A 25,824-nucleotide genomic window follows, 5' to 3' on the forward strand; every position below is an offset into this window, starting at 1 on the left:
TCAAGAAGGGACCATTTCTTGATTGTATGGTTTGTAAGGACAGTTTTTGGTAGAATAAAGAATTGAAATCAAAAATGACATTTTAACTAACTCTAACAAATTAAATATTGGAATAAATTCAAACTATCTAGTAAATTAGTTCTTTGTCATTTTAATAAAACTTGATCTAGACAGTAGTCTAAGGAGATGTTTGGCAGCAAGAAACAGCAACGTAGTGTATCATCGTCGTTAAATCATGGTCGGAGTCGCAGTAGATCCTTTGATACTTCACTTTCAAAAACGATGGTAAGATTTTTTTAAATTATTTGTTAATCGAGACAAAAAGTTGTAATACATATTTCACTCTAGAAAGGTCGTGAAATTCTGTAATTAGAAATCAAAAAATAAACTATGACAGTGCAAAAAAAAAACCATGAAAAATGATTCCCCGCCGAACAGAAAAAGCCCCCCCCCCCCTTTTAGTACTAATACGTTGACTATGTCAGGAATATTGAAAGTCCAATGTCAAAAAAAGAAGCTTTATGATGCTTAAGGTAAACGTGGCTGGTCAAATCAGCGAATTTTCGATTCTTAGCGGACTGAATATTGTTTGACATGTGACAATTACATTTGTAAAGTATAGTCCTGGAATGTTCGAATGTTACCAGTAACGATGTCAAAACTCGATTGTTGTTGAATACAACTTGTTACTATGTTGGTGGTGTGTTTTTCGATCATCTTACGAAAAAACATCAAGTTCATCTGCATCGAAACCTTTGTACCAAAGCAGCAAGTCTCTCTTACTCAATACCAGTTCACATGTTTCATCTTTGCAGTGTGTTTTGCCGTAATTCGCTCAATCTTTATCGCCTCCAATTCAATCATCGGTGGCCACTCACTATGTTTCTAAATAAGAAGAAAACTTGTTACAAAAAATAAAATTTGTTACAAAAGCATCTACCGAGGCATTTAAACAGTTTGCTTCCCAGCTATAATCTTCCTGGAAAATTTGATCTGTATTTCCTAGGACGAAAGTACATTTCTCCTCGGACAAAAATCACTCGGCATGCCACAAAAAATGACAATGAACAAAATCTTACTTAGATCACACCAGTCCGAGGAGAAAAGAGCATTTTTCCTAGGACAAAAGTACATTTTCTTAGGAGAAAAGAGCATTTTTCCTAGGACAAAAGTTCATTTTTCCTAGAAGAAAAGTACATTTTTCCTAGGACAAAAGTACATTTTCCTAGGACAAAAGTGCATATTTCCTTGGACAAAAGTAAATTTTCTTAGGAGAAAAGAGCATTTTTCCTAGGACAAAAGTACCTTTTCTTAGGACAAAAGTGCATATTTCCTAGGACAAAAGTTCATTTTTCCTAGAAGAAAAGTACATTTTTCCTAGGACAAAAGTACATTTTTCCTAGGACAAAAGTACATTTTTCCTAGGACAAAAGTGCATATTTCCTAACAAAGTCATTTTCCTAGGACAAAATACATTTTTTTTTTTCCTAGGACAAAAGTACATTTTTCCTAGGACAAAAGTGCATATTTCCTAGGACAAAAGTACATTTTTCCTAGGACAAAAGTGCATATTTTCTAGGACACAAAAGTGCATATTTCCTAGGACAAAAGTGCATATTTCCTAGGACAAAAGTACATTTTTCCTAGGACAAAAGTGCATATTTCCTAGAAGAAAAGTGCTATTTCCTAGGACAAAAGTACATTTTTCCTAGGACAAAAGTGCATCATATTTCCTAGGAGAAAAGTACATTTTTCCTAGGACAAAAGTACATTCTTCCTAGGACAAAAGTACATTTTTCCTAGGACAAAAGTACATTTTTCCTAGGAGAAAAGAGCATTTTTCCTAGGACAAAAGTACATTTTCTTAGGACAAAAGTGCATATTTCCTAGGACAAAAGTACATTTTTCCTAGAAGAAAAGTACATTTTTTCCTAGGACAAAAGTACATTTTTCCTAGGACGAAAGTACATTTTTCCCAGGACAAAAGTGCATATTTCCTAGGAGAAAAGTACATTTTTCCTAGGACAAAAGTACATTTTTCCTAGGAGAAAAATGCATGTCCTAGGAGAAAAGTGCATATTTCCTAGGACAAAAGTACATTTTTCCTAGGACAAAAGTGCATATTTCCTAGGAGAAAAATGCATGTCCTAGGAGAAAAGTGCATATTTCCTAGGACAAAAGTACATTTTTCCTAGGACAAAAGTACATTTTTCCTAGGACAAAAGTACATTTTTCCTAGGACAAAAGTACATTTTTCCTAGGACAAAAGTGCATATTTCCTAGGAGAAAAGTGCATATTTCGTAGGACAAAAGTACATTTTTCCTAGGACAAAAGTACATTTTTCCTAGGGAAATTCCTGCATATTTCCTAGGACAAAAGTACATTTTTCCTAGGACAAAAGTGCATATTTCCTAGGAGAAAAGTGCATATTTCCTAGGAGAAAAGTACATTTTTCCTAAGGCAAAAGTGCATATTTCCTAGGACAAAAGTACATTTTTCCTAGAAGAAAAGTGCATATTTCCTAGGACAAAAGTACATTTTCCTAGGACAAAAGTGCATATTTCCTAGGACAAAAGTAAATTTTTCCTAGGACAAAAGTGCATATTTCCTAGAACAAAAGTACATTTTTCCTAGAGAAAAAGTGCATATTTCCTAGGACAAAGTACATTTCTCCTAGGAGAAAAGTGCATATTTCCTAGGACAAAAGTACATTTTTTCTAGGACAAAAGTGCATATTTCCTAGGAGAAAAGTACATTTTTCCTAAGGCAAAAGTGCATATTTCCTAGGACAAAAGTACATTTTTCCTAGAAGAAAAGTGCATATTTCCTAGGACAAAAGTACATTTTCCTAGGACAAAAGTGCATATTTCCTAGACAAAAGTAAATTTTTCCTAGGACAAAAGTGCATATTTCCTAGAACAAAAGTACATTTTTCCTAGGAGAAAAGTGCATATTTCCTAGGACAAAAGTACATTTCTCCTAGGAGAAAAGTGCATATTTCCTAGGACAAAAGTACATTTTCCTAGGATAAAAGTACATTTTTCCTAGGACAAAAGTGCATATTTCCTAGGAGAAAAATGCATGTCCTAGGAGAAAAGTGCATATTTCCTAGGACAAAAGTACATTTTTCCTAGGACAAAAGTACATTTTTCCTAGGACAAAAGTACATTTTTCCTAGGACAAAAGTACATTTTTCCTAGGACAAAAGTGCATATTCCTAGGAGAAAAAATTCGTAGGACAAAGTAATTTTTCCTAGGAAAAGTAATTTCCAAATTCCTAGGAAAAGTTATTTCCTAGGACAAAAGTACATTTTCCTTTCCTAGGAGAAAAGTGCATATTTCCTAGGAGAAAGTATTTTCTAGGACAAACAGTACCTTTTTCCTAAGGCAAAAGTGCATATTTCCTAGGACAAAAGTACATTTTTCCTAGAAGACAAACATTTTTCCTAGGCAAAAGTACATTTTCCTAGGACAAAAGTGCATATTTCCTAGGACAAAAGTAAATTTTTCCTAGGACAAAAGTGCATATTTCCTAGAACAAAAGTACATTTTTCCTAGGAGAAAAGTGCATATTTCCTAGGACAAAAGTACATTTCTCCTAGGAGAAAAGTGCATATTTCCTAGGACAAAAGTACATTTTTTCTAGGACAAAAGTGCATATTTCCTAGGAGAAAAGTACATTTTTCCTAAGGCAAAAGTGCATATTTCCTAGGACAAAAGTACATTTTTCCTAGAAGAAAAGTGCATATTTCCTAGGACAAAAGTACATTTTCCTAGGACAAAAGTGCATATTTCCTAGAACAAAAGTAAATTTTTCCTAGGACAAAAGTGCATATTTCCTAGAACAAAAGTACATTTTTCCTAGGAGAAAAGTGCATATTTCCTAGGACAAAAGTACATTTCTCCTAGGAGAAAAGTGCATATTTCCTAGGACAAAAGTACATTTTTCCTAAGGCAAAAGTTTATTTCTCCAAAGAGAAAAGTGCATATTTCCTGGGAGAGAAGTACATATTTCCTAGTACAAAAGTGTATTTTTTCCTAGGAAAAAATTACATTTTTAAAATTTTGTAATTGAAGTCAAGTCAGTCATAAAATTTTGATATACCATAATCAGCCCCGTCAACCATATATCCCTCTTTTTTGTATATTTTTGGGTTTAGCCCAATGAAGTATAAGCCCGAAGGGCTAGAAGTAGGATTTGAAGCCAACAAATCCTACCAAAGTTGCGCGGCCTTGAGCGGCTCGTCTGGTTTTTACACAAATGACAGATTGAAACTAAAATTTACCGCTAAATTTCGAAAAAAATATCAATCGTAAACAAAGGAATTGCTAGATTCAATCTGTCGTCAAAAATGCGGCGCATTTTTTAAGGCTTCACTTTTTCTTGCCTGAGAAAGGTTAGAGATTGAACTCTAGCCCTTCAGGCTTTAAACTCAATGGTGTAGCCGCCCCCGCTCCCCCCCCCCAACAAAAAACATCGTGAGGAGCGCTATGAACAAAACGTAAACTTCTAACATTTTAAATGACAAGATTAATGGCTTTTTCTTCGACGAAAAAAAATCTTCTTAAAATACAGCGATCTGTATCAGATTCACAAATTCAAGAATATTTGGAATTTCTTGAAAAATTGCTATGCTAGATATAAATTTTTTAGATCTAGAATATTGAGTTTAGGCCAAAGTTTTATAAATAGAACCAAACTACAATAGGACTTATGAGGATTTCGATTTGCAGGATCTGAGAAAACGATCTGGTTTGGAAGAATAAAATTAAATATTGAGAAGAAATGCTTCTAGGGGATTTTATACGTTATTTTCAAGTTTCTGTCAAATCTTTGTGGACTTTTGACGACTGAATGTCATTTTTTAAGCCAAAATATGTTTAAGTTTCCCCGATTTCTAATAATTACAGCTGCAGAACGCGGTGAAATACAAATTATGTTCCACCTTTTCCTTTTCCTTATCTTAGACCGTATGAATCAAAATTTTAAGTAATATAAATAACATACAAAATAAATATTTAAATGGAAGAAATTTCCACTTCCTAGGGCCACAAAGATAAAACGTTTCATCTCCAATTATGTCAGGAAAATAGTAGACAAGTAGACAGACAGTTAGAGTAATCTTGGGATCAGCCATTTCATCCAATCAAGGAAAAAGATATCTCATTAGAGATATTTCCGGTTGGTTTATGTGAACAAAATGAAAACAAAGTGTTCAATCGCTGATCAAAGTAAAGCATGATCTTACAGTGAGCACTTTACTTAATGTCGTCCGATTAACCCTTGGGGCCTTGGGGGAGAGGGGGTCTTCTCAAAAGCGTATGCTTGCGTACAGGGGGGGGGAGGAGGGGAGGGGTCAAAGGATAATGTACGTACGCAGAAAAAAAATTTCATAGCACTTTTTTGCTTGTTTTTTGTCGACTTTTACGCTTCTTATACGCATCAAGGAAAAGAAAAAGTTTCTTGATAAACATTGAGTTTCATGTAATAAAACGATTTTAATTCGAAATTTTCTTCAAACGAGCAGGAGGGGGGGGTGAATGAAAAAGTACGTACTTACCAAGGGATATAGCCATTTGCGTACGCTTGCGTACAGAGGGGGAGGGGGTACTTGATTTTTGACATTTTAATGCGTACGTACTATGTGGACGGCCCCCTTCGAGCATCTTCCTATTTTTAACTAAGGGAGGTATCTTAGGGGGGGGGCTCAAGGCCCCCCCCTTAAAATATAAAGGTTAACAAGTGCTTGGAAAAGATGTACATATGGATAATTTGCTAAATTTTGGTTCGGTCACCTGTATGGCTGGTATTTTACAGATCAGAATGTATACTTGACCAAATCAATGTATTAAATAACTAATTGACTCGTTAAGAACATCCGAAGGCTTCAAAAATTTTGGATGTTCTTACAAAAAAGCTGCATGTGATTCAGAATAGAAAAGCAGACGTTTACTCAAAGTAGCTCCTGTGCATGAAGGAATACTAAGCTCTAGAAAAGGGGAATGTTAAAAATGAAGTTTGAAAGTACATGTTTTTTTTATAAGCAAATGTCTGCCCCTATATCAGGCTCGCATTATGCTTAGCATTCATTCTATTGTTCTCAAACAATTGAGCCATTGTTTAAGTACCAAAAACTGAACCTGCATATGCTTATAAATGTTATACTTATAAAAGAAAAAACATGTATGGAAGTTTTGAAGTTCAGAATTTAAAACTCTCTGCGGCTCCCATGAAAACGTGACTTTATAACATAGCAATAACTTCGAGCCCAGTCTTTTGCCTCTCTTACATAAGTTGGAGTAAGCAAAAAACCTGGTAACGAGGTTACGAAATACATTCTTAGTGGTCAAATGTATGGAGAATGAGATTGAAAACAAAATCGTTTTATACCCTATAAATACCTTTGACCTGACGTAAAGGGTTATTTAAAAAAGCGCAAAATCGGTTAGTACTTTGAAAAACATCGCATTTGTTTGATAATTGATTGTATTCCATTTCCAAAAGTATTGGATTATAGACAAGCGTCTGCTTCGGACAATAAAACACAAATTCTTGTAATAATTATTGCTTATAGGAATAACGTGAATCAAATGATCTTATAAAAACTCATAGAAACAAACTCTGGGAGTGTACTTTAAGACATTGTTTCTCGTGGGCACTTGAGGGTATGTGAACCTATGTAAGTAAGTAACGGCGTGAGAGATTCTTTTAGTTTCGACTCACGGAATGGCTGATAAATTTAGATAGTTTTGAATTGAAATTCGAAATTGAAAAATCCTGAAATCTAAAATGTTTGCTATATCAACTTAAATCTACTTATTCTCGTTCTTATAAAAAGAGTCATAGTTGCATTATGGGTTTAAAAATGCTCTTACTTATAACCACAATCCTTTTAATACGAAAATAGCACGTAGGGCCGTATAACGGTTAGGTAATTCGAAATAAGATCAAAATTGATCAAAAAGTTGAAATACTTTGTTAAACAGGACATTATTTCTAACTCCATCAAGGAAGGAAGTCTCATATCAATGTGATTTGAGGGAACGTTAAAATATTATAAGATCGGAACGGAAAACCTAAGACGGCGGTTTTCGAAGAGAATTCCGACAGGTCAATATTATTTGAGTCGGATCGATTCGCGGATCTTTATACTAGTTTTTGAGTTGGGAGGTTATAGAAAGATATCGACAGATTTTTGTTGGAGGACTACAACGTATTGGAAAATCTTGAATATTTTTTGGAAAAAGAGGATCTATTTATGCAAAACCAGACGTTTTTGAATAATTGATTGACCGAGAAAAGGAATTATTCAAAAAAGAAAAACGTGGTTGTTTAACAGGGTTCCCACACAAGAGGTAATGCTTTAAAAGAAAAAGGTTCCTTATTCTACGAAAGATAACTAAACAAAAAGAAAGAGGAAAAGAAAACTGAAGATTTCCATTGTGAAGGGAGAGGAAAAAGAGAAATGTTGCTGAGAAGCGAGAGTATGAATTTCTTGGAGCAAACACATGAACGAATACATTTGGTAGGAAGGAGGCTCATCAACAAAGATTTTAAATCACTATCATTCGATGCTCGAACATTAGAAGTAAGTTTGAATTTCTGAATATCAGTACATCAAAGTCCATCAACATCGAAATCGCTGAAATCGCTGATTCGCAAAATAAATCCAAAAATTTTCGCGATTATTTCCTTGCCAAAATTAAACCGATTAAAGTTCGACAAATATTCCTTAAGAAAATCACATTAGAAACTGTTTATCTGTTTAAATAGGAGGAGTTAAAATGGTGCCATTGGTCCTTATTAAACCACAAGCCTTGTATTCTGTCTGTCTGATTCTGTCTGTAAATGAAGGTCGGCAAAAGATTTGTATATTGAAAATCCAACGGCTTCAAAATTTGAGTGTGTATTGTGTTAGCAATGTTAAAATTTATTTGGTAACGAAAGTCTGTAATTTAGTCAGGTGATACAACCTTCTTAAAAAAATGTTCTTTTTAATAGGGCACCATATAAGGGTGCTAAGACTGCCAAGCTACAATTAATGTATAGGTAAATTTTAAGGTATTTTTCGTTGTTTTCAGAATTTACGTTCCGGCGAGAAAAGCGATTTTAGAATTTCCACTCGATGAGTATTTCGATTATGAGAGGGAGCTTTCAGGCTATATCTCTAGTCTTTTTCTGAATATTTTTGAGCTTTTGGATCCTGAGATTTTACTGTCAATATTTGAAAAAAATGTTAAACCCGAAACCGGCTTGAAATTCAATGATTTACGGTCACACGAGATGCGCTTTTTAAAGAGGGGATGAATGAAAGAAACATTTATTTGACTGTTCACGCCTTGTCGTTGAAATTCAACATGGAAAGAATAGGTTCGTGAGCCTTCCTTTGATTTGGGCAAACAAACATGTATTAGTTCTGTTTTTTTAAAGAGCTCTCAAATTTGCAGATTCAGGAAATAACATGTAGTACTTCTTCACACATCAAGTGGCCCGATGTTACTATGATTTACCCTAAATAATCCAGGCAAGACAACCTAATTGAATCCTTTGAACTAGTTTTCAGCGACACGCCTCGTACAACACTTTCTTTACAAAATGAACTATAAAATTTTATAATCAGACTTTCTAGAAATTTGACTCAACTCCTTGCCATACACGAGTAAGAAGAAAACCACTATAAGAACATAAACGTTTTTTTATAAGAACATCCAAAAGCCCTCGGATGTTCTTAACTTTTTGAATTTTAAGCCTAAAAATGTTCTTAACATGTTCTTATTTTGACCATTTTGTGAGTATTTTTGACAGTTTTCTCAAGAAATAGGGTATTCTTAAGTCTACAAATGTTCTTAGCTAGTTCGTAACATTTTTGCCATCAAAGCCTGATGTTCTTATATAGTCTATTCTTATAAAAAGAAACGTGTAGTACACAAAAGGTTCTTTTTGGCATCAACGCTTATCCTTTTAAAGATATCCTTCTCCATGACTTTAGCACAAACTAAAAAGCCGTCTAAAAAGATATTATCTGAATGGAGGCTCTCAATTGTGTTTGATTTGTGATAATTAACAACGAGATAATAAAACTAAATACGCTACCTCGTCACAAAAATTAAAACAAGCTAATTAAAAATCAAAAGTAATAAGGAAAACTTGTCTTGGCCTTATTATAATTATAAAGGTAGGTAACAAAAGTCGATGGAATTTAATCTGAATGTTTACAGATTTTTTACGTGACAGCTCTTCTGAGATGATAATATTGCATTGCAGGAAGGTTTTTTGTAGAGATTTTCGTATTTGTTTTCTGTTGGGAGGACTTTTTTCCTCAGATGGTTAATTTTCAAGAGCTTTCAGAGGTTTACTGTGCCCGTAAGAAAACTGTGACCTGCTGTTATCAGGTTACTATTGGATGGCTCCTGGATCCCCTTTGATTTTGGGAAAAATATAATCTAATGCTATGGAAAGAAAGATGTTAAATTTCTTTAAACGAGGTCACGTCTAAATAATTTTTGAAGTACCTTGTCCGTATAAAGAGAGCTAGATGAATTGAAGCTTCATAAGTTGGATTTCCCCCCGAGATCTTGAAAATTCATCTAATACAGAAATTTGTAGTGAAAATGAACCTAGATCACGGCGTTCTAGATTTAGAACGCCATGGCATATAGATATGATTTTGAGGAATTCGGCATTGAGGGATATCGATTGGATCTTAATGAAGTTTTCTGGTATGGTTTTTATCGCAAAATTTATTAAATTATTAAATTTATTTTACTTTTGAGTGCAAAAATAGGTTAAATTTCTTTAAAAAATGAATTGTTTAGCTTTGATCATTGGCAGCCTGGTAATAGTTGCAGGGAGAGCCAGGTACCACTAAGAAAAGTCTTTTTCAATTTTTTTCTGGAAAAGCCCAAACAAACAAACACACAAATGAAATAAGGAAAAAAAAAACAAACAAAATAAATTATTAAAGTGCAGTTACACCTAGTCCATTTTCCCCTATAAGGATATTTTACTCGACAATGTTAATTCATGATTTTCGGGTACCCTTTCAAGGTAGGATTTAGAAGAGGCTTAAAATGGTATTAATAACCTGTTAACAGGATGATCTGGATATCAAAAACTAATAGATAGACTAATCATTAATAAATCAACTGTTCAAGTCTATAGTTCGTGATGCGAGAGGTCTTTTATGTATGAGTTTTGAAGTTCTCAAACAGTTGGACTATAGCTATCTATTGGTTCACAAGCATGTTGTTTTTAATTTGGAATGAAATGGATGATGTTGTTTTTTCAGACAGACTAGTTTTATAAGCGAATGAAAAATTTCTTTCTTCGTGATTGTGATGTTAAAATCACACACACTCGCTGGTTTGAGTCGATTAACTTCGTCAAATCAGTCCTTGGTTGAAACATAATTCTTTTGGCGTTTGTTGGTTGTTGCTCCATTTTTCTCTAAAGTTTGGGAACTAAGCTCCTAATGCCAGGTCTAGTGGACCCTAGGTTTTTGAAACACCCCGGTCTCAGTGGGAATAAAGATGTAGTGACACAGGTGTGTATAAATCATAGATTATCGAGACACCCCTGTCTCAGTGGGTGATAAAATGATTGAGGTAAATGCAAGCGGGGATGGACTTCTAATGGGTGATGATTCCCAAAAATTTAATGTTTCTCCGGGTGGTGATGATTTTCATTCTAGTTTTCAAATGGAGATAAAACTTGAAGGTAATTTTTTCGCCGGGGAAAATCCCATGGCCGATTTTTTACCATGGGTGGAGTTTCCATTGGTTTGTAACAAGAATCTGTTTTATAGGGGTTTGATTTGAATAGGTAGTTTTCAATATATTCAACTAGGAATTTGTTACCCCTCCCACCTATTATATAGAGGAAAGTTCCAAAATAGGAATCCATTACAGTGGACATATCAACAGCAAAAGTCTTGTAAATACCAATGGCAAAGTATTTCCGTTATATTGATAAAATTATATTGATCACTGCCAAGTCACAAAAAGGTAGCTTGCAGTTAAAGGGATGTCTTCAACCTTTTTAAACAAGAATACCTATAAATATTGCCCACAGATGGCATTTTCTTTATCTAAGTTATCAAAAGAACCCTGCTGTGAGGATCGCTAAGATAAATCCATCTTTTAATCACTTTAAAGCTCCTAAAGCAGTATTCTGTGGGAAAGGGTATTTCGAATGATAAGTCATCCGGCTAAGACAACTAATTTTTTGTAAGAATCTTTCTGAGTGCTTCAATTATTTAAATAGTTCAAATAATCTTAGCTGTTGACTTTATAGTGGATAATTAATAAAAACTTAAAGACCTACCTATCACTCTCAGCGTCACATCTGACAGCAATTCTGATCAAACTTAAATTAAGAACACTACGCGTCTACACTTTAATAAGGTACAAGTTCTTATAAATCAGATGGATGTTAAGGCATTCATATGCATTAGAATATAAGGTTTATAAAAGGATCTACGCATCAAAACGCAGCAATTCTTGTTCTATGGTTTAAAAGGAAAATGATCATTTCCTTTCAAAAAGACTCAGGTATATTTTGATATGTGCCTTTAGTTAGCTCCATCTGTAGGAGATAAATACTTTGTAGATATTTTATGTGTTGTTTGGCTTCAAGGAGATAGAAAGAAAATTGTTGTCGTCATTTGAGATTATTGCTTATTCATAATGGGGAATTCATAATGGGGAATTCATTGACTTTTTTGGTTTGCAATTTCTAATTAGGCCAGGATTTGAAATCTTTGAAAATGAGTTTTTGCACGGTTCTTACGTCAAAATTCTATTGTTTTCTTGCTAAAAGTCAAGACTTGTAACTTAAATATCTTGACTTTGGGAAAGATCTAGTGGAAATATTTGGAGGTTTTGTTCAGGACACTAGAAGCAACCTACAGGCCAAATATCTCAAGCCATGACATTCCTTTAACATAGAGAAGGATACAATTTATGAATGATATTTGGAATATTTCTAGTCTTATGATTAAGTGGTTGTTACTAGAAATACCAAATTTATTCTATGTTTATCTGTTTCTTTGACTTTAACACTAACAGACACACAATAATAGAAAACAAAAACAAGCACAATGCCTCGTTCATCCAGTCAACGTCACCAACGACAACGTCATGATGCAAACAATAATGGCAGACGACCACGTTCTAAAACTTTCAGCGGATTACCGTCCGATATTCAACTCATGACAGATGGTGTAAGTGTCCGAGAAAAAAGTTTTAATTATAATCAACAAGTTGTTTTTTTTAAGAAAGTGTCTGCCCCTATATCAGGCTTGCATTATGCTTAGCATTCTACTGTTCTCAAACAATAGAGCCATCGTTAGGTACCCAAACTGAGCCTGTATATGCTTATAAAAGAAGAAACATGCATTTCTTGGAAGATTGGGTTGACAGATTCACTATACAGATTCATGACAGAGGTCAAACTGTATAGCTTGAGCTGACACCTTCTTTAGAGTTTATTTATCAGCTACAGTTGGTAAAACGTGAATGAGGTAAACCCAATTACAGGTAGAAAACACAACAGTTACGTTAATAACCGTACCTGATTTTTTCTTTCCCTTAAATTCTCAAATCTCCATCGGGAAATTCTTCTCATTCGTGGTTACAGTTTTCAAATGTCGTGATCTCTAGTACAGTACTCACGAAGACGCCAGCCTCGTGTTGGCTAAATAAATTGTAGTTTTTTCTTCAAAATTAGTTCTGATCGTGAATCTTCTTATGGTTAGACCTTGTCATTTCTTACACAAAAAGTAATAAACCAATAAACCTCTTGTCTCCTTTGCTATAAATCTGAAAGAAATGGCTCGAGTTCTATATGCAGAGGTTATACAAGCAATTTAAGCTTATTAGTTCCGTTATTAGAAGCAAAATTCTGTTATTTTATTGTGAAATTTCATACAAACGACATACGCAACTTGAAACTGTTTTGCCCTTACCATTAAACTTTAACTTCTATGAAGAGGTAGAATTGATGAAATTTCATTCGAAACACCTCTGTATGATAAATACACTTTCAGACATACATTATCGGCCCTTTTTACGCCGGCCCTTATTACGCCACTAGCCCAAAAATAACACCAAGAGTTCTACTATATACTCTAGTGAGTCCCCTTTACTATGAAAAACGCGCGACGAAGATAAAACTATTCACAGGCGGACCGTACCATATTTTTTTCAAAACAGCCTCAGATATCTTCGCATTTGGATTCAAAAGGAGAGAACCCAGGGGGGGGCAGTGGGTTTACCAACTGATGGTATGTGCAGCGAAAGAATTGGCTTTTAGAATCGCATCCTGAAAGTGCAGAAAATCGGTAAAATTCATACCATTACAGTGCATTTAGCTCAAAAATTTCAACTCTTTCAGGGCAAAAAGAATTAGGATTTTCGGACAAAAGTTCTTTCTAGATTTGCTGAATTTTTACCCTTAGAGTGCATTTCTGCTATTATGAAAAACATTGGCTTTAACCAACGCACATACCCGTCCGTCAATTTGCCTGACCCCCCCCGGAATGATAACAATTCTGCTATACTTAGATGCTTCATGTAAGGACAGAAAAAAAGACGAGAAGGGCTTATTTAGTAGAAAAAGTTGAACTTGTACAATCAAGATAAAAATAATTAGGATTATACATTAAACAGCCGTTTTATATCTCAGAGGTCACAAGTAATAACCGCAAGAAAGTTATAAACTTCGAGTTTAATTAGAAACATGAATATCTTTGACAAGTTTTGTCGTTTGAAAGCTTAGGGGAAAGAGGGCTTTCTTGGATCGTAATTTGAAAAATTCGGGTCAAGGTCTTGCTTTCATTTGCTCGGTGATGGTTGTAGACTGCTGAATCAAGAGAATGCAGTTACGGTAAGTTAACTCAAATTTGAGGCCATTCAAATGATGAGAATTATCTTTTATACGAGGGTGGGGGGGTCGATCTTCATGACAAGAGGAACCTTGGGATAGAAGGAGAAAATTTTTATCCTTGCTGACAACAGTGTAGTAAAAATGCGCTCTTTCGCTGAGTCTGAATCAAGACTTGGTACTAAAAACCTCATTATTTCTGCACTTCTCTACTTTGGGGTACCATTTTAGTGATCAAATTCATTTAACCTATCATTTTACCAATAAACGCATTACATTTCAAAATCAACAAAAATAGAAGGTATAACTTTACTGTAACTTTACGTTTCGCTGGGAATAATTCTTGACATTTATGAAGTTTTTTTTCTACGGGCCCAACCCTTAAACACCGGGTGTTAATAGTTGTATTATTTATTTTGCCACTAGTGAAAAAAACAGCTTTTTCGGCTGTTTCCGTATAATAAAAGATGTCATAGATATCACGAATTAAACCAGCATGAAGTAGCGAGTTATTTTTGTTACAGATTAGAACAACATTCAAAAATAGATACACTAACAGAGCAGACAGGTTTGATGCGGAAATGTCATCTCCAATTTCTTTCATCTTAACCGCAAAGTTAATAACGTTTCTTTGTTGGTATCAAGGAGAATATTATACTTTGATTTGATGTCTGGATTCTAGAAGTAGTGGTATATACTCATTTGAAATTTGAAGAGTTAACCTAGTAGTGAATGCATGTGATTATGTTTGAGGCTTAGCAAGGGAGCAGATTACCAGGTAAGATTTCCTAGGACATTTTATAATGGATATTCTTTCAAAGGAGTATACTACCTGAGTGAAAAGGGAAAACAGTTAAAGGATATCATTTTAACATACATCCAACTATTTGCTTACACAGCATTTTTAAAAAGAAAGAACATTCTTCCATTCCCGCACCACGCGACCACAAAATTTCAATTCAGCTTGTCAGTATTCGAGGTCCACCTCCGTTCTATTTTAGGAAATGCAAGCAAGCAAATATGTGCATCTTGGTCAGGCTCTCAATAATGCTTACAATTCTAAAGACGTGTTTTTTTTTTTTGATTTTTCTAAAACAGCGATGCATTGTAGGATTGTTTCGGGAGTATTACAATAGAATTCCCTCGAGGAATTCCTAAGAGATTTCTACTGTAATACTCCCGAAACAATCCTACAATGCATCGCTGTTTTAGAAAAATCAAAAACTCCGATAAGGTCTATTCTAAGTCTAGGCGTTCTTATTAATGTTACACGGTGTGCTTGGTGTGTGTTTGGTGAAGGAATAACATAAATTGAGTATAAACAGAAACAAAAAATCTGGATTAAAGGAAAATTTGAAACCATTAATTTTCACCAACGTCAAAATGAGGTCATTGCACTATTTCATAACACAAATCTGTCTATTGATATAAATACCATCGACATGCATTAGATTAAGATCTGTTGGTTTTAAAAAAGTAATTCGAAAAATCAGATAGAACAAAGATTAAGTTTCAATAAACGCTATTGAAGGTAATCTAGTACTTAGAAGGCTTAAACGTTGATGACATCGACTAAAACTTTGTTAATCAAACAAAATTTTATAAACAGACTGGTATATCCTAATTTTGAAGTCAAAACAAGTATTTTTACCGTTCTGAATATCTGACATAGATAATTAGAGGAGAATGAATGAATGAATGAATGAATGAATGAATGAATGAATGAATGAATGAATGAATGAATGAATGAATGAATTAATTTTATTAGTCCTAGACTTAAAGTTCTTAATACATCTAGACTAAAGTCTCTAATACTGTTTCGTTTTTTCTAATACCTTTAAATCGACATCGTGAAATGGTACAAAAATGGCAAAAAATGTTATAAACTCCTCTGACAAAATACCATTGAAATGAAAAACTGATAACTTAGGCCCTAGAACAGGGTGATTCTAAGAATCAAGTCAGCGTAACATGAAAATGTTTTGGGAAATGATTTTACCCGATTTCAGTTATATTTTTCCAAAATTTTGTTTTGCCATGAAAACCGTAAAGTTTCCACCACTAGCACAAATGACAATGGACCTTAACGGGATAAAGAACCAGAGACAAAAGGGGGCTTATTATAATCAATATATTATAAGTGGACATAAACGCAAATGTAATAATAAAGTTGAGATGATGAGAAAGTTTGATAACAGATTTATTCATAAGCAGGTTTAAAAGAGATCAATGAAATTATTATAGAGAAAGCATTTGGCGTGTATCGAAATAAACCTTTAAACGGGAAACACGGTAGTCGGTTATAATGTTTTAAAAGAGTGAGAATTCAAGGTATGAAATGCTTGATAAATTTTGATGTTCTAAGTACAGTACAACTTCAACGCGAAAGTTTGCTGTATAAAAAAAGCAGATGCAGTGTAATCTCCTAGCTCGAACAAGTACGGGAAACACAAATTTGATATATTCGAGTTGTAGAGGTTCGAGTTATGAAGACTCAAAGTCAGGAAACTTTTGGATTTCAAGGGGATATGGTTAGGTGGGATCAATTCCTTTCTGATGGGGGCTGTCGTGGGTTTTAAGTAAAAAATCACCAAAATTATTATCAATTCCTACAACTTTTCCCAATTGAAGGAATCTATCAATCGTTATTGATCAAACGAAACAAATCACTTTCACGTAACCGAATAATGTTCTTGATTTGGGAATTTTAGGTCGGCAATCTATTTAGTGTTGGGACCATGCCTGTTTTATTAATGTTAGGGTTGTAATGCGTCTATGCGTGGAAACTCTCTTTTCTTCGGGACCTTGATCTCCCGTGCACAGTGAGAAGTGTGTTTCTAAAGATGGATGAAATGTCATAATTCATTCGTGGTAACCAACCTCGACTCCGTGTATCCCGGGCTTTATTTACGTTACGGATGGACGTCGGAGAATACCCTTGTGCTATCAGTAAGTATCAAAGAGCCGATAGTACGCAGGGAACGAGGTTTGGTGGAAACACAATAATTAGGTTGACCACAATTTCAAATTAATCATGCTTATGAATTCCTTCTTTCCACAGGTGCCGCCGATAATTGAAGACGTCATCAAAAACAAAAGCCACCAAGGTGGCGGCGGAGATTCATCAACCGGAGAAAATTCATCACCGGAAACACCCACCGAACCAGAACATTACAAAAACGAAACACAAAAGGAAAAGAAAAAGAAAAAACGGAAAAAGGATCGACAACCAACGGTAACAATGTCACCCCCGGCTGACGCACAAGTTCCAGTGTTCTTTGCAGATGATATACGACATCGAGACGGGGGTCAAAATAAGAAAAACCATGATAAGATTTCATCAAAGAATTCCGGATTGTCTACACCGAAGATAGAGAAATCATCAAGTTTTAAACGAAAAACAAAACCACCATACTTGGAGTCAATGATGGCAAGAGAGTATAATTCTGATCAAAATAGTAAAAGTCCGAGCAGACCTGACTCCCGTAACAACAACAACAACACAAAGAATGATACGGAATACAACATTGTACTGTTGGGAGATTTTGGAGTCGGAAAAACTGGTAAGAAACATTTTATGCGTTCGGTCAAAAAAATGGAAGAATAGACCTTATCGGATTTTTCGATTTTTCTAAAAAAGCGATGCATTGTGGCATTGTTTCGGGAGTATTACAATAGAATTCCTAAGACATTTCTATTGTAATACTCCCGAAACAATCTTACAATGCATCGCTTTTTTAGAAAATGTAAAAACTATAAGATCTATACTTTATTTAAATCATATCTGTATAGGATCTAAACTTTCTAAAATGAAAGTCTGTCTCAAAGGTATGTGGACACTTAAGTTTTTTTTTGCATTTTCCCAGCACCAGACTTTAGGTAGTAAAATTCGACAATTGAAAAAACTTCTCCACAAGAGAGGCAATTACGGTGCACACACACATATAGTGGACTCTCTCTAATTCGAACTTCAATTGTTCGGATTTTTCTATAATTCGAACTAATTTTCGGATTCAAAATGTAAACTATGAAAGAGATGATGTCATAGTTTCCATAAAATATCGCGTGATATTAAATAACAATTTCTATAAAAGAGTGAGAGAATGTGACATGTTTTTATAAGGTGTGTCAACTTGATAACAGATCAACTTGTCAAACCTTCTTACAAAATAATTTTTTGTAGTAGTCAATACAAGAAGCCCACGCAATATTTTAAATTTTACGTCTTTCAGGTTTAACTTCAACTTGTTTTTAAATTTTCATCATACTTGAAACACTTTTATATAAATATTCGAATTGAAAATCAACCAAGGGGGCTTTAGCCAACTATCTTTACTGTGTACAAAATTAAAGTCTCAACAACTGGAACGACCAGGGGGTGGACAAGGGACAATTGTATCGAGTTATAAAGAGGCAAAATAGCCTGCTTTTTTTTCAAGGGGCCATTATAATTAAGGAGACTCTACTGTCTTTAAGGTCTAATATGTCATGTAGCGACGCCAGACTAATTTTCAAAGAAAAGTATTATCACGTAATAAAGGTCAAAACCGTATCTAACTTGAATAGAATTAATTAGTGCGATAATTACTACCTAAAAAGAAGGACTTAATCCGAAAACAAGGATATAAAATTTAATTACACTCATCTATGTTTAGCTAATCACAATCCGAATTAAGTATTCTACAAACTCTTTTATTTATCCAATCGCTAAGGTCAAAGACAGCATGGTTCAGCCCCCTAGATTTCTAAAGGAGGTCTAGGCCCAGTCGTTAGAGGGGAGCTTAAATTTACCTGCTGATCTGATAGACTCTGGAGGATGTTTCAAATTGAATACTGCACACACAATTCTTAATTTCAATTTTCCTATACCTATAAACCCGAAGCAAATTTTTAAGGAGACCTTAATCATTGAATGTACTATGTTTTCTTCGGGTGCCTGAAAAGTGGGCTGAAATCACGTGACACGCTGATTATCTAGGGTTATTTCAATATTTATTGGCTGAAGATTTTCTTTTTTGTCTCTCCTATCCCACTCCTTCTAATATTTTCATTCATCTATCATCTATATTTCAAATCAAGTATGACAAATCTGAATAATCTTTCTTTTATCAGCTCTTGCAGTTCGTTTTGTCACGAGGCGTTACCTACATGAATATGATCCAACATTAGGTAAGCATTTTCTTATGTGACTTGAAATTCTGATGTACCCCCGTCTCTTTAGAACTGTCTGCAAGATGAAGTGCTGAGTCCTAAAAGTGACAGATATTTCGCATTCAGCTAGTTGCAATTGAAAATTACTGATTTACAATTTTGGATATTGAGAACTTAAGAACTAAATGATGTGGCATTGCATATAGATTTTGAAATTAAATCACCCCCTTCCATTTCGATGTCGAAATCTCTCAAAATCAATCTATTTGGTTTTGAACTAGATTTCTTTAAACGGAAAAATTGAAGACTTGAAATATAAGAAGTTTTTCATAATTTGCTATTTCCCATCCAAAAGTTTTATTTCTACCCTCTTTGGGGCTTTAAACTCAATGGCAAAGGAAATATCTGAAATGGGATATTCCAGAAAGAATTTGTATCCCTTATGTTGAGAAGGTCTTTTTTGTGAAAGGTGACCCCCACCCATGGATTTTGTTTTCAATTTTTCAGGACCCCTTTGGATTTTCCACATTATTTTGCTGACCACCCTGTATTTCTACATTGAAAAACAAGACCCCCTTGGATCTTTTATTTTCCTGAACCACCCCACCCTGTACGCCACATCTCCTCGACGTTACAGACTATTTCTGGGCCAACTATAGCCCAACAATGATCTTATAATCATAATTTTAGAACGCACGTACGAGAAGCAAATACAATGTTCAAATGGATCAGTCAAAGTCAAATTATGGGACACTGTGAACAAGGTGAGCTAGAATAACTATATCCATATGTGTGACTAAAAGAACGGCATAAAAAGGCATTAGTACACGTTTTTTTATAAGAAAAGGCTATATAAGAACATAATAAGGCTTCGATGGTTGGCCATTTTTAAGAATAATTTAAGGCTTTGTGAACTCTCAAACATCCAATTTATTTATCTTAGGAAAATGGGCAAAATTACTCACAAAATGGTGTAAAAAACACGTTAAGAACATTTTTTTGGCTTTTTAGGCATCTCTACCTTGAATAAAAAGTGAAGTAGGAGCAAAATATAATGTTTATCGCTGCGAGCAGGGTTCGAACCTGCGCGGGTAGAACCCATTAGATTTCAAGTCTAACGCCTTAACCACTCGGCCATCACAGCTTACTATCATCAGATGAGAACAATTGCCTTATAACAAATTCTTCTTTACAGCGTTGTCATAGAAAGAAATATTATCATTACTATGTACGAACTATTTCCTCTAATTTCACACATAATCACGATTGCTACTTTTATTATGATCGTACGTACATGTTTTTTATAAGAGCATCCAAAAAATTTTCAAACCATCAGATGTTCTTAAACGTATTTGTTTTGAGCCTTGTTCTTATTTTCACCATTTTGCGAGTATTTTATGTATTTTTCATAGAAATTGGGTGTTTTAGTCCACAAAGCTTTGAAATGTTCTTAAGTTACAGTATTCTTAATATTTTGTCAATTGAACCCTTAATAGTCATTTCTTAAAAAACGTTTATTGCTTCATAATGATTCTTTCCAAGCAAGATCAGGTCAGTCGAAAAACAATTGAATGAAAGCTATAATTTCCATAGTCCGTATAAAAAACCCCGGTGTGGAACTGGAAGTCTTTTGTTTCTTTCCATTGTTTCTTACTTGAACTTGCGTTGAGAACTTAGTTTGTTTTACTAACTTTTTAATCATGTGATTAAATCTTCAAACGAATCCCAAGAGGCGTACTTGGTAACGTGATCAAAAACTTAGCAAATCGATTTTTATCTTTTGTTATTAAAAAGCTAACAAAAAGTTAAAATCAATACACCTTTTCGACCGTAGTCGCGCGGGCATTTTTTTGTTATCCCACTAAAACCGTCCCAATCCTTTTTTGACGCATTTTTCTATTGTCTATTGGTGCGAAAAAAGGACTGAGAATGTTTTAGTGGGATAAAGCGGACAAAAAAATGCCCACGCGAAAATTGGTGGCTACGGTCGAAACGGTGTATAAGCTTCCAGACCAAGGTTTTTTACACGGACTATGTAATTTCTAATTAAATCCTTTTATTTCTTTCCCAGTCTTTCGATGTGTATACCGAATACGCTGATGGATTCATCGTGATGTATTCTACAACCTCGTCGCAAACCTCTCAAAATGCACAAAACACTATAAAGACAATACGAGCTTCAAAATACGCTGCCGTTCGAAGCGTCCCAATCTTGTTGCTAGGCACTAAATGTGAATTAGAGCATGCGCGGAAAGTACATGCTAAAGAACAAGAAGCCTTCGCAAAGGCTCACGGGTGTTTATGGCGGGAAATCTCTGTAGCGTGTACGATAAATATTGATGGGACCATTAAAGGTTTGATCGAGGAAATAATAATAACGGACAACGGCCGAATTGATTCAAATGGACATAGTAAATTAACAGCTACCACGAGTTTGTCGCGGAAACCGAGTGCTGCTAAAAAGCATTTGATGAAAAGTTTACTATCGTCCAAAAAGAAGGAGAAATCTTGATATTGATAAATGCATGTGATTGTTGGGAAGATGTTGAAAGTACGAAGGTTTATAATGAGAAAGAAAAACGATTTCGATCATTTATGGTACCGTATAGAGCGGTAGTAGAGCTTTCAATTCCAAAGTTGACAAGCTCAATGTCTTTTAATAAGATGTAATAAATTTCGAAGCTTGTGACATAACGTTGAATAGACCTTTTCGGAGTTTTTGATTTTTCTAAAAAAGCGATGCATTGTGGGATTGTTTTGAGTGTATTACAATATAAATCTCTAGGAATTCCTCGAGGGAATTCTAATGTACTACACTCGAAAAAATCCCACAATGCATCGCTTTTTTAGAAAAATCAAAAACTCCGATAAGGTCTATTAAGTAAAACTAACAGAGAAAATTAAACTCGAAGAACTCTAAAAGCTTCAAGAAAATTGTCGAGACATATACAGAATTTGAAAACGGCACTAACATTTGGAATAAAATTTCATAAGATATTTTGGTTTAATAAATTGTATAAATTGGAAATAGGTATTTTTGTAATTATAATTTGATAAAAGAAACATTATAAATTTCTAGAGAACTTTTGTACCACTCAGATATACCATTCCAACGAGATGTCTAATGTCGTAAGGTATTGTTGGAAAGATAATAATATATGTCCCGCATAAATATATAAAACAAACCTTAAGTGGGTTAATTTTGGCGGGATTAAAATTGGCGAATTTAGTGATTTTCAGAAAAATTCGCAAATATAAGTTCATTGGACCATTCGAGTTCTGAGGACTGTATTCATGATATGCACCACTGGAGAGTCTTCTGAGAACTTTTAAAATTATCCACCCAATACGTCACTTACCCAATAGAAAAAGTGACGTATTGGGCGGAACAAAAACAGAAAAATTGCATAATTTCGTGAAGTCATTGCAGTGGTGCATATCTTTGGCACTCTTTGAGAGTACAGAAAATCAAGCAGTAGGGGAAATTTTCAGAAGGATTTTGGTTGTATGTAGCATTCGCAATATTATTCTACAGGGTGTCCGAAAAAAGTAAAACTCTGTCAGACCACTTTTGTATGTGTTTGTATCAAATTTTTTAAGAGTACTCTTTTCTGCTATGTACTTGATGCGAGGGTGGTTTGTATGAAATTGTTCCAAAACGCTGAAAAAAATCTCAAAAATTTTTTTTCTCAACAATTTAACTTCTTTTGGTGTTTTAATACATTTTGATACATACATAAGAGTGACTTCCGGGAATACAAAACGTTTTTCGTACATATTACTGATTTTGAGTATTTCACTCTGTCACGTACAGGACAAGTGTGATTTTTTTTCAGCATGATGAGCGTCTCAGCGCAAATTTGGTTAAAAAAATGATTTATTTACAGACAATAGTGTCTGAAAAGTATAACACATACATAGAAAAAAAAACAAATTTTGGGCAGAATTTTTTTCCCCATTGATATTTTAAACAGTGTAATTGGAGTTGTCGCGTACGGGACAAAAAATTCCGGACTGCTGGGATAAAGGTGCATAGGCTTTCACAAACTGAAAATATGAGATCAAATTTTTTTTCTGAATTAATTATTAGTAGTATGCTGACAGAAAAATGCATATCGGGGTATGTAAATTTGTTAAGAAAGGCGCACTGAACGTTTAAAAACTACATATATTGCTAAACTAAAATTTCCCATTAAAGATAATTTACCTGGAATTATTTTTGCTTGTTCCAGCAAAACAACCCCATTACACTAATTTTCGGCCAAAAAAAGTTTACTTATCTCACAGCGAGCTTAAATAATCTGGAAAACCGTGTCATTTTTCATTTTGGAACAATTTTGCGCAAATCACCCGCGAGTGCTGTGTTTAATGACAAAATACCAGGGAATCTGAAACGTCCTATAGCAAAGTGAGACCCAAATTCGATAGGGGATGGTAGGGGATGGCTATAACCCCTGTCGGAACGATTTAAAATCGAACAAACGTGTCTAAAATAGGTTTTAGAAAAACCACCAACCAAAAAGATCAAATTTAAGTTGTTTCAGTATCAGTTTTTGGTCATAGCTTCTACAATAAAAATAAACAAATGGTACAATAATCACTCACTAGTATCTTCAGTAGGCTGCGTTCTGTTGAAACTTTCTCTAGTGTATAACCAAGTTGAATCGATGCCATCTTGAATTTCTTTGACAGGTTTCCATCGAGGTATTTCAAAACGGCAAGCAATCACACGACAATTATCATCCATATCATTTTCTAGTTTAATTGACAACTCATTCATCATGTCAGCAACACCAAAAATCACAATATTATCAAATTGTTTATAGTCAACTTTCCATAAGTCTTTTCGCTCAAATTTCGCATTTGGCCATAAATTCTGCATCCTTGCTGATATTTTTGAATATAGAACTAACCAAGGGTTCAACTCATATCCGGTTGCCTGGTAACCATTCTTCGCAGCAGAAAACACAATCCTTCCATCTCCACTCCCAAGATCCACTAAACTCCCTCCTCCACCTTGTTTCTTTTTACACAGTTTCAATACATTGGAGATTTGATTATCTGTGGCAGGTACAAAGGGAAGACATATGCGACGGAGTGCAGGTGATACAAAAGAGAATGTCACTAAAGATACACCGACAGCCAATCCTCCTGTTATAGCAAGTCCAGTTAATGCTAGTTTCGATCGTGGTGCTTTACCTGGTGTTGTTTGTTCTTGTTGGAGAATGGTTGTATCACCTTTGGTTGTAGCAGCATATATTTTACTATACATTATCTTAAAGAAATAAATGAATATGAATTTCAGTAAGAACCTAATAAGCAGGCGGGGGGCGCTAATTAAGTTTAGAGAATCTTTCCACTCACCCCGCTTATGTATTCCAAACCCCGCGCTTAATAGCTACCCGAGAGTAATTTATGTCGAGATTAATTTACCTTTCGATAAAAAACACAAGCACAAAAAGAACATTTAGCCTGATAATCTCAGAAATTTGAGCAGCTGAGGCTCGGACAAGAGTGATTGGTTCTTAATTAATAAAGCCTGTTTTATGAAAACAATTTGAGGCTTTTTAGAGATGGATTCGAGCTCTTTTATTTTTGTGAAAAATATTTGAGAGAAGGAAAAAAGGGGAAAAGAAGGAAAGCGTTCGATTTTTTTTTAAATAATAAATTTTAAGTATAAAGCTTTACAAAATAATGAAAATGTATAACGTAAAACTGTTCAATCTACGACCCTTTTAAAGTCGCTTTTTCTTTAGAATAACTATTTCTGATTTCTGAAGTGTTTTTTCAACTAACTGTCAACCAAAAAAACACAGGGCTAGGATGAGGTACAAAAAGGTAAAATTTTTATAGCTGTTTCTAATAATTAAGACATTTTATCACAATAATAAAGGACATAGAGATGTAGTTTTTTATTCAGTTCGACTTTTTTCTCCCCTTGAGCCCCAAGCATTATAAATTTCTAGAATTTCTAGAAAATATCGAGATGCCTTTAAAATAATGCGAAAATTATTTTATTGATAGTACAATTCAATATTCATGCCATCATGGATTTCGTAGTCCCCAAGCGTAATGTGATCTTTAAAAATTGTATACCTAAAAAAAAAAAAGGTGTATTATCATTCTTTTATTTGGGCCTACAATTTCTTAAATAAATGTGATCGAAATTCACACGAAGCGGTACAATGACAAGCAAAAACAGATCCATTTTAGCTACCCGATTCTTGTTGTAAGTAATGGCAGGGACTGGAATTCACTTTCAAAAATATGTTGGTTCAATGATACTCTCAGTAGACTATTATCTTTTTTCTTTTGAAAGAGAATTAGAAGAGGACAAAAATAATCAATAAATTTATCAGCTTACCATTTTTTCAAGACAATCTTTTCGTAACGTGTACCAGTTTGAGCTGCTACTAATTTCTTGAAATCTCCTATCGTATCATCAGGGCTATGCACAATTAATCAATTATCAAATTAAGGAACAATATTTTGGTATTCAAACACAATAACTAAAAAAACAACCTACATGCTAAATGGACCTACCTGAAGGCTAACTTAATAATACAAGAAATTAGAAAAAATGGGAACAATAGTGAGAAAATGTAAGCTAAAAATCAATTTAGGAACAACCTTCTACCGTCAACTGCTCTAACTTGGGACTATCTGACAAAACATGGGACGCCAATTCGGCCACCATTTTACCAAACCTCCAAAGTCATTTGATTTGAGTTAATGAACGGTATATAAAAAAATATAAAATGTCTCTTTCGCACCGAGTTAGTTAGTAAAA

General features: G+C 34.3%; 2 protein-coding genes and 1 non-coding gene across 4 annotated transcripts; 1 reads left to right on the forward strand and 2 right to left on the reverse strand.

Moving 5' to 3' along the window:
- Positions 1–534: 534 nt before the first annotated feature.
- On the reverse strand, positions 535–24,309 carry LOC136815073 (ATP synthase subunit C lysine N-methyltransferase-like). The gene is made up of 2 exons (XM_067071517.1): positions 23,640–24,309; positions 535–885 (listed from the first exon to the last, which is right to left on the reverse strand). Exons 1-2 carry the CDS (start codon positions 24,304–24,306, stop codon positions 878–880), a joined length of 675 nt encoding a protein of 224 aa, XP_066927618.1. The 5' UTR covers positions 24,307–24,309; the 3' UTR covers positions 535–877.
- On the forward strand, positions 7,247–22,117 carry LOC136815072 (ras-like protein family member 12). Of its 2 annotated transcripts, none has more exons than XM_067071515.1 (5): positions 7,247–7,590; positions 16,945–17,446; positions 18,996–19,052; positions 19,725–19,798; positions 21,106–22,117. In XM_067071515.1, the coding sequence occupies exons 1-5, from the start codon at positions 7,468–7,470 to the stop codon at positions 21,544–21,546; spliced, it is 1,197 nt and encodes a 398-aa protein (XP_066927616.1). In that variant the 5' UTR covers positions 7,247–7,467; the 3' UTR covers positions 21,547–22,117. The 2 variants fall into 2 exon arrangements, with proteins under 2 accessions (XP_066927616.1, XP_066927615.1); XM_067071514.1 differs by lacking the exon at positions 7,247–7,590 and adding an exon at positions 12,057–12,222.
- Trnas-uga (transfer RNA serine (anticodon UGA)) lies at positions 20,097–20,178 on the reverse strand. Its single transcript has one exon. It is a non-coding gene; the product is annotated as a tRNA-Ser (tRNA).
- Positions 24,310–25,824: the final 1,515 nt, after the last annotated feature.

The sequence above is a fragment of the Clytia hemisphaerica genome, unplaced genomic scaffold (assembly GCF_902728285.1).
Source record: "Clytia hemisphaerica strain Z4C2 unplaced genomic scaffold, Clytia hemisphaerica genome assembly, whole genome shotgun sequence".
NCBI classification, from domain to species: Eukaryota; Metazoa; Cnidaria; class Hydrozoa; order Leptothecata; family Clytiidae; genus Clytia; species Clytia hemisphaerica.

What these genes read in the sequence shown, in the direction of transcription:
- LOC136815072 (XM_067071515.1), top strand. Translation starts at nt 7,468, where the DNA reads ATGTTGCTGAGAAGCGAGAGTATGAATTTCTTGGAGCAAACACATGAA. An exon ending in TTTTGGAGTCGGAAAAACTG is followed by an intron (nt 17,447 to 18,995) that starts GTAAGAAACATT and finishes TTCTTTTATCAG; the next exon opens with CTCTTGCAGTTCGTTTTGTC. An exon ending in TATGGGACACTGTGAACAAG is followed by an intron (nt 19,799 to 21,105) that starts GTGAGCTAGAAT and finishes TTTCTTTCCCAG; the next exon opens with TCTTTCGATGTGTATACCGA.
- LOC136815073 (XM_067071517.1), bottom strand. Translation starts at nt 24,306, where the DNA reads ATGTATAGTAAAATATATGCTGCTACAACCAAAGGTGATACAACCATT.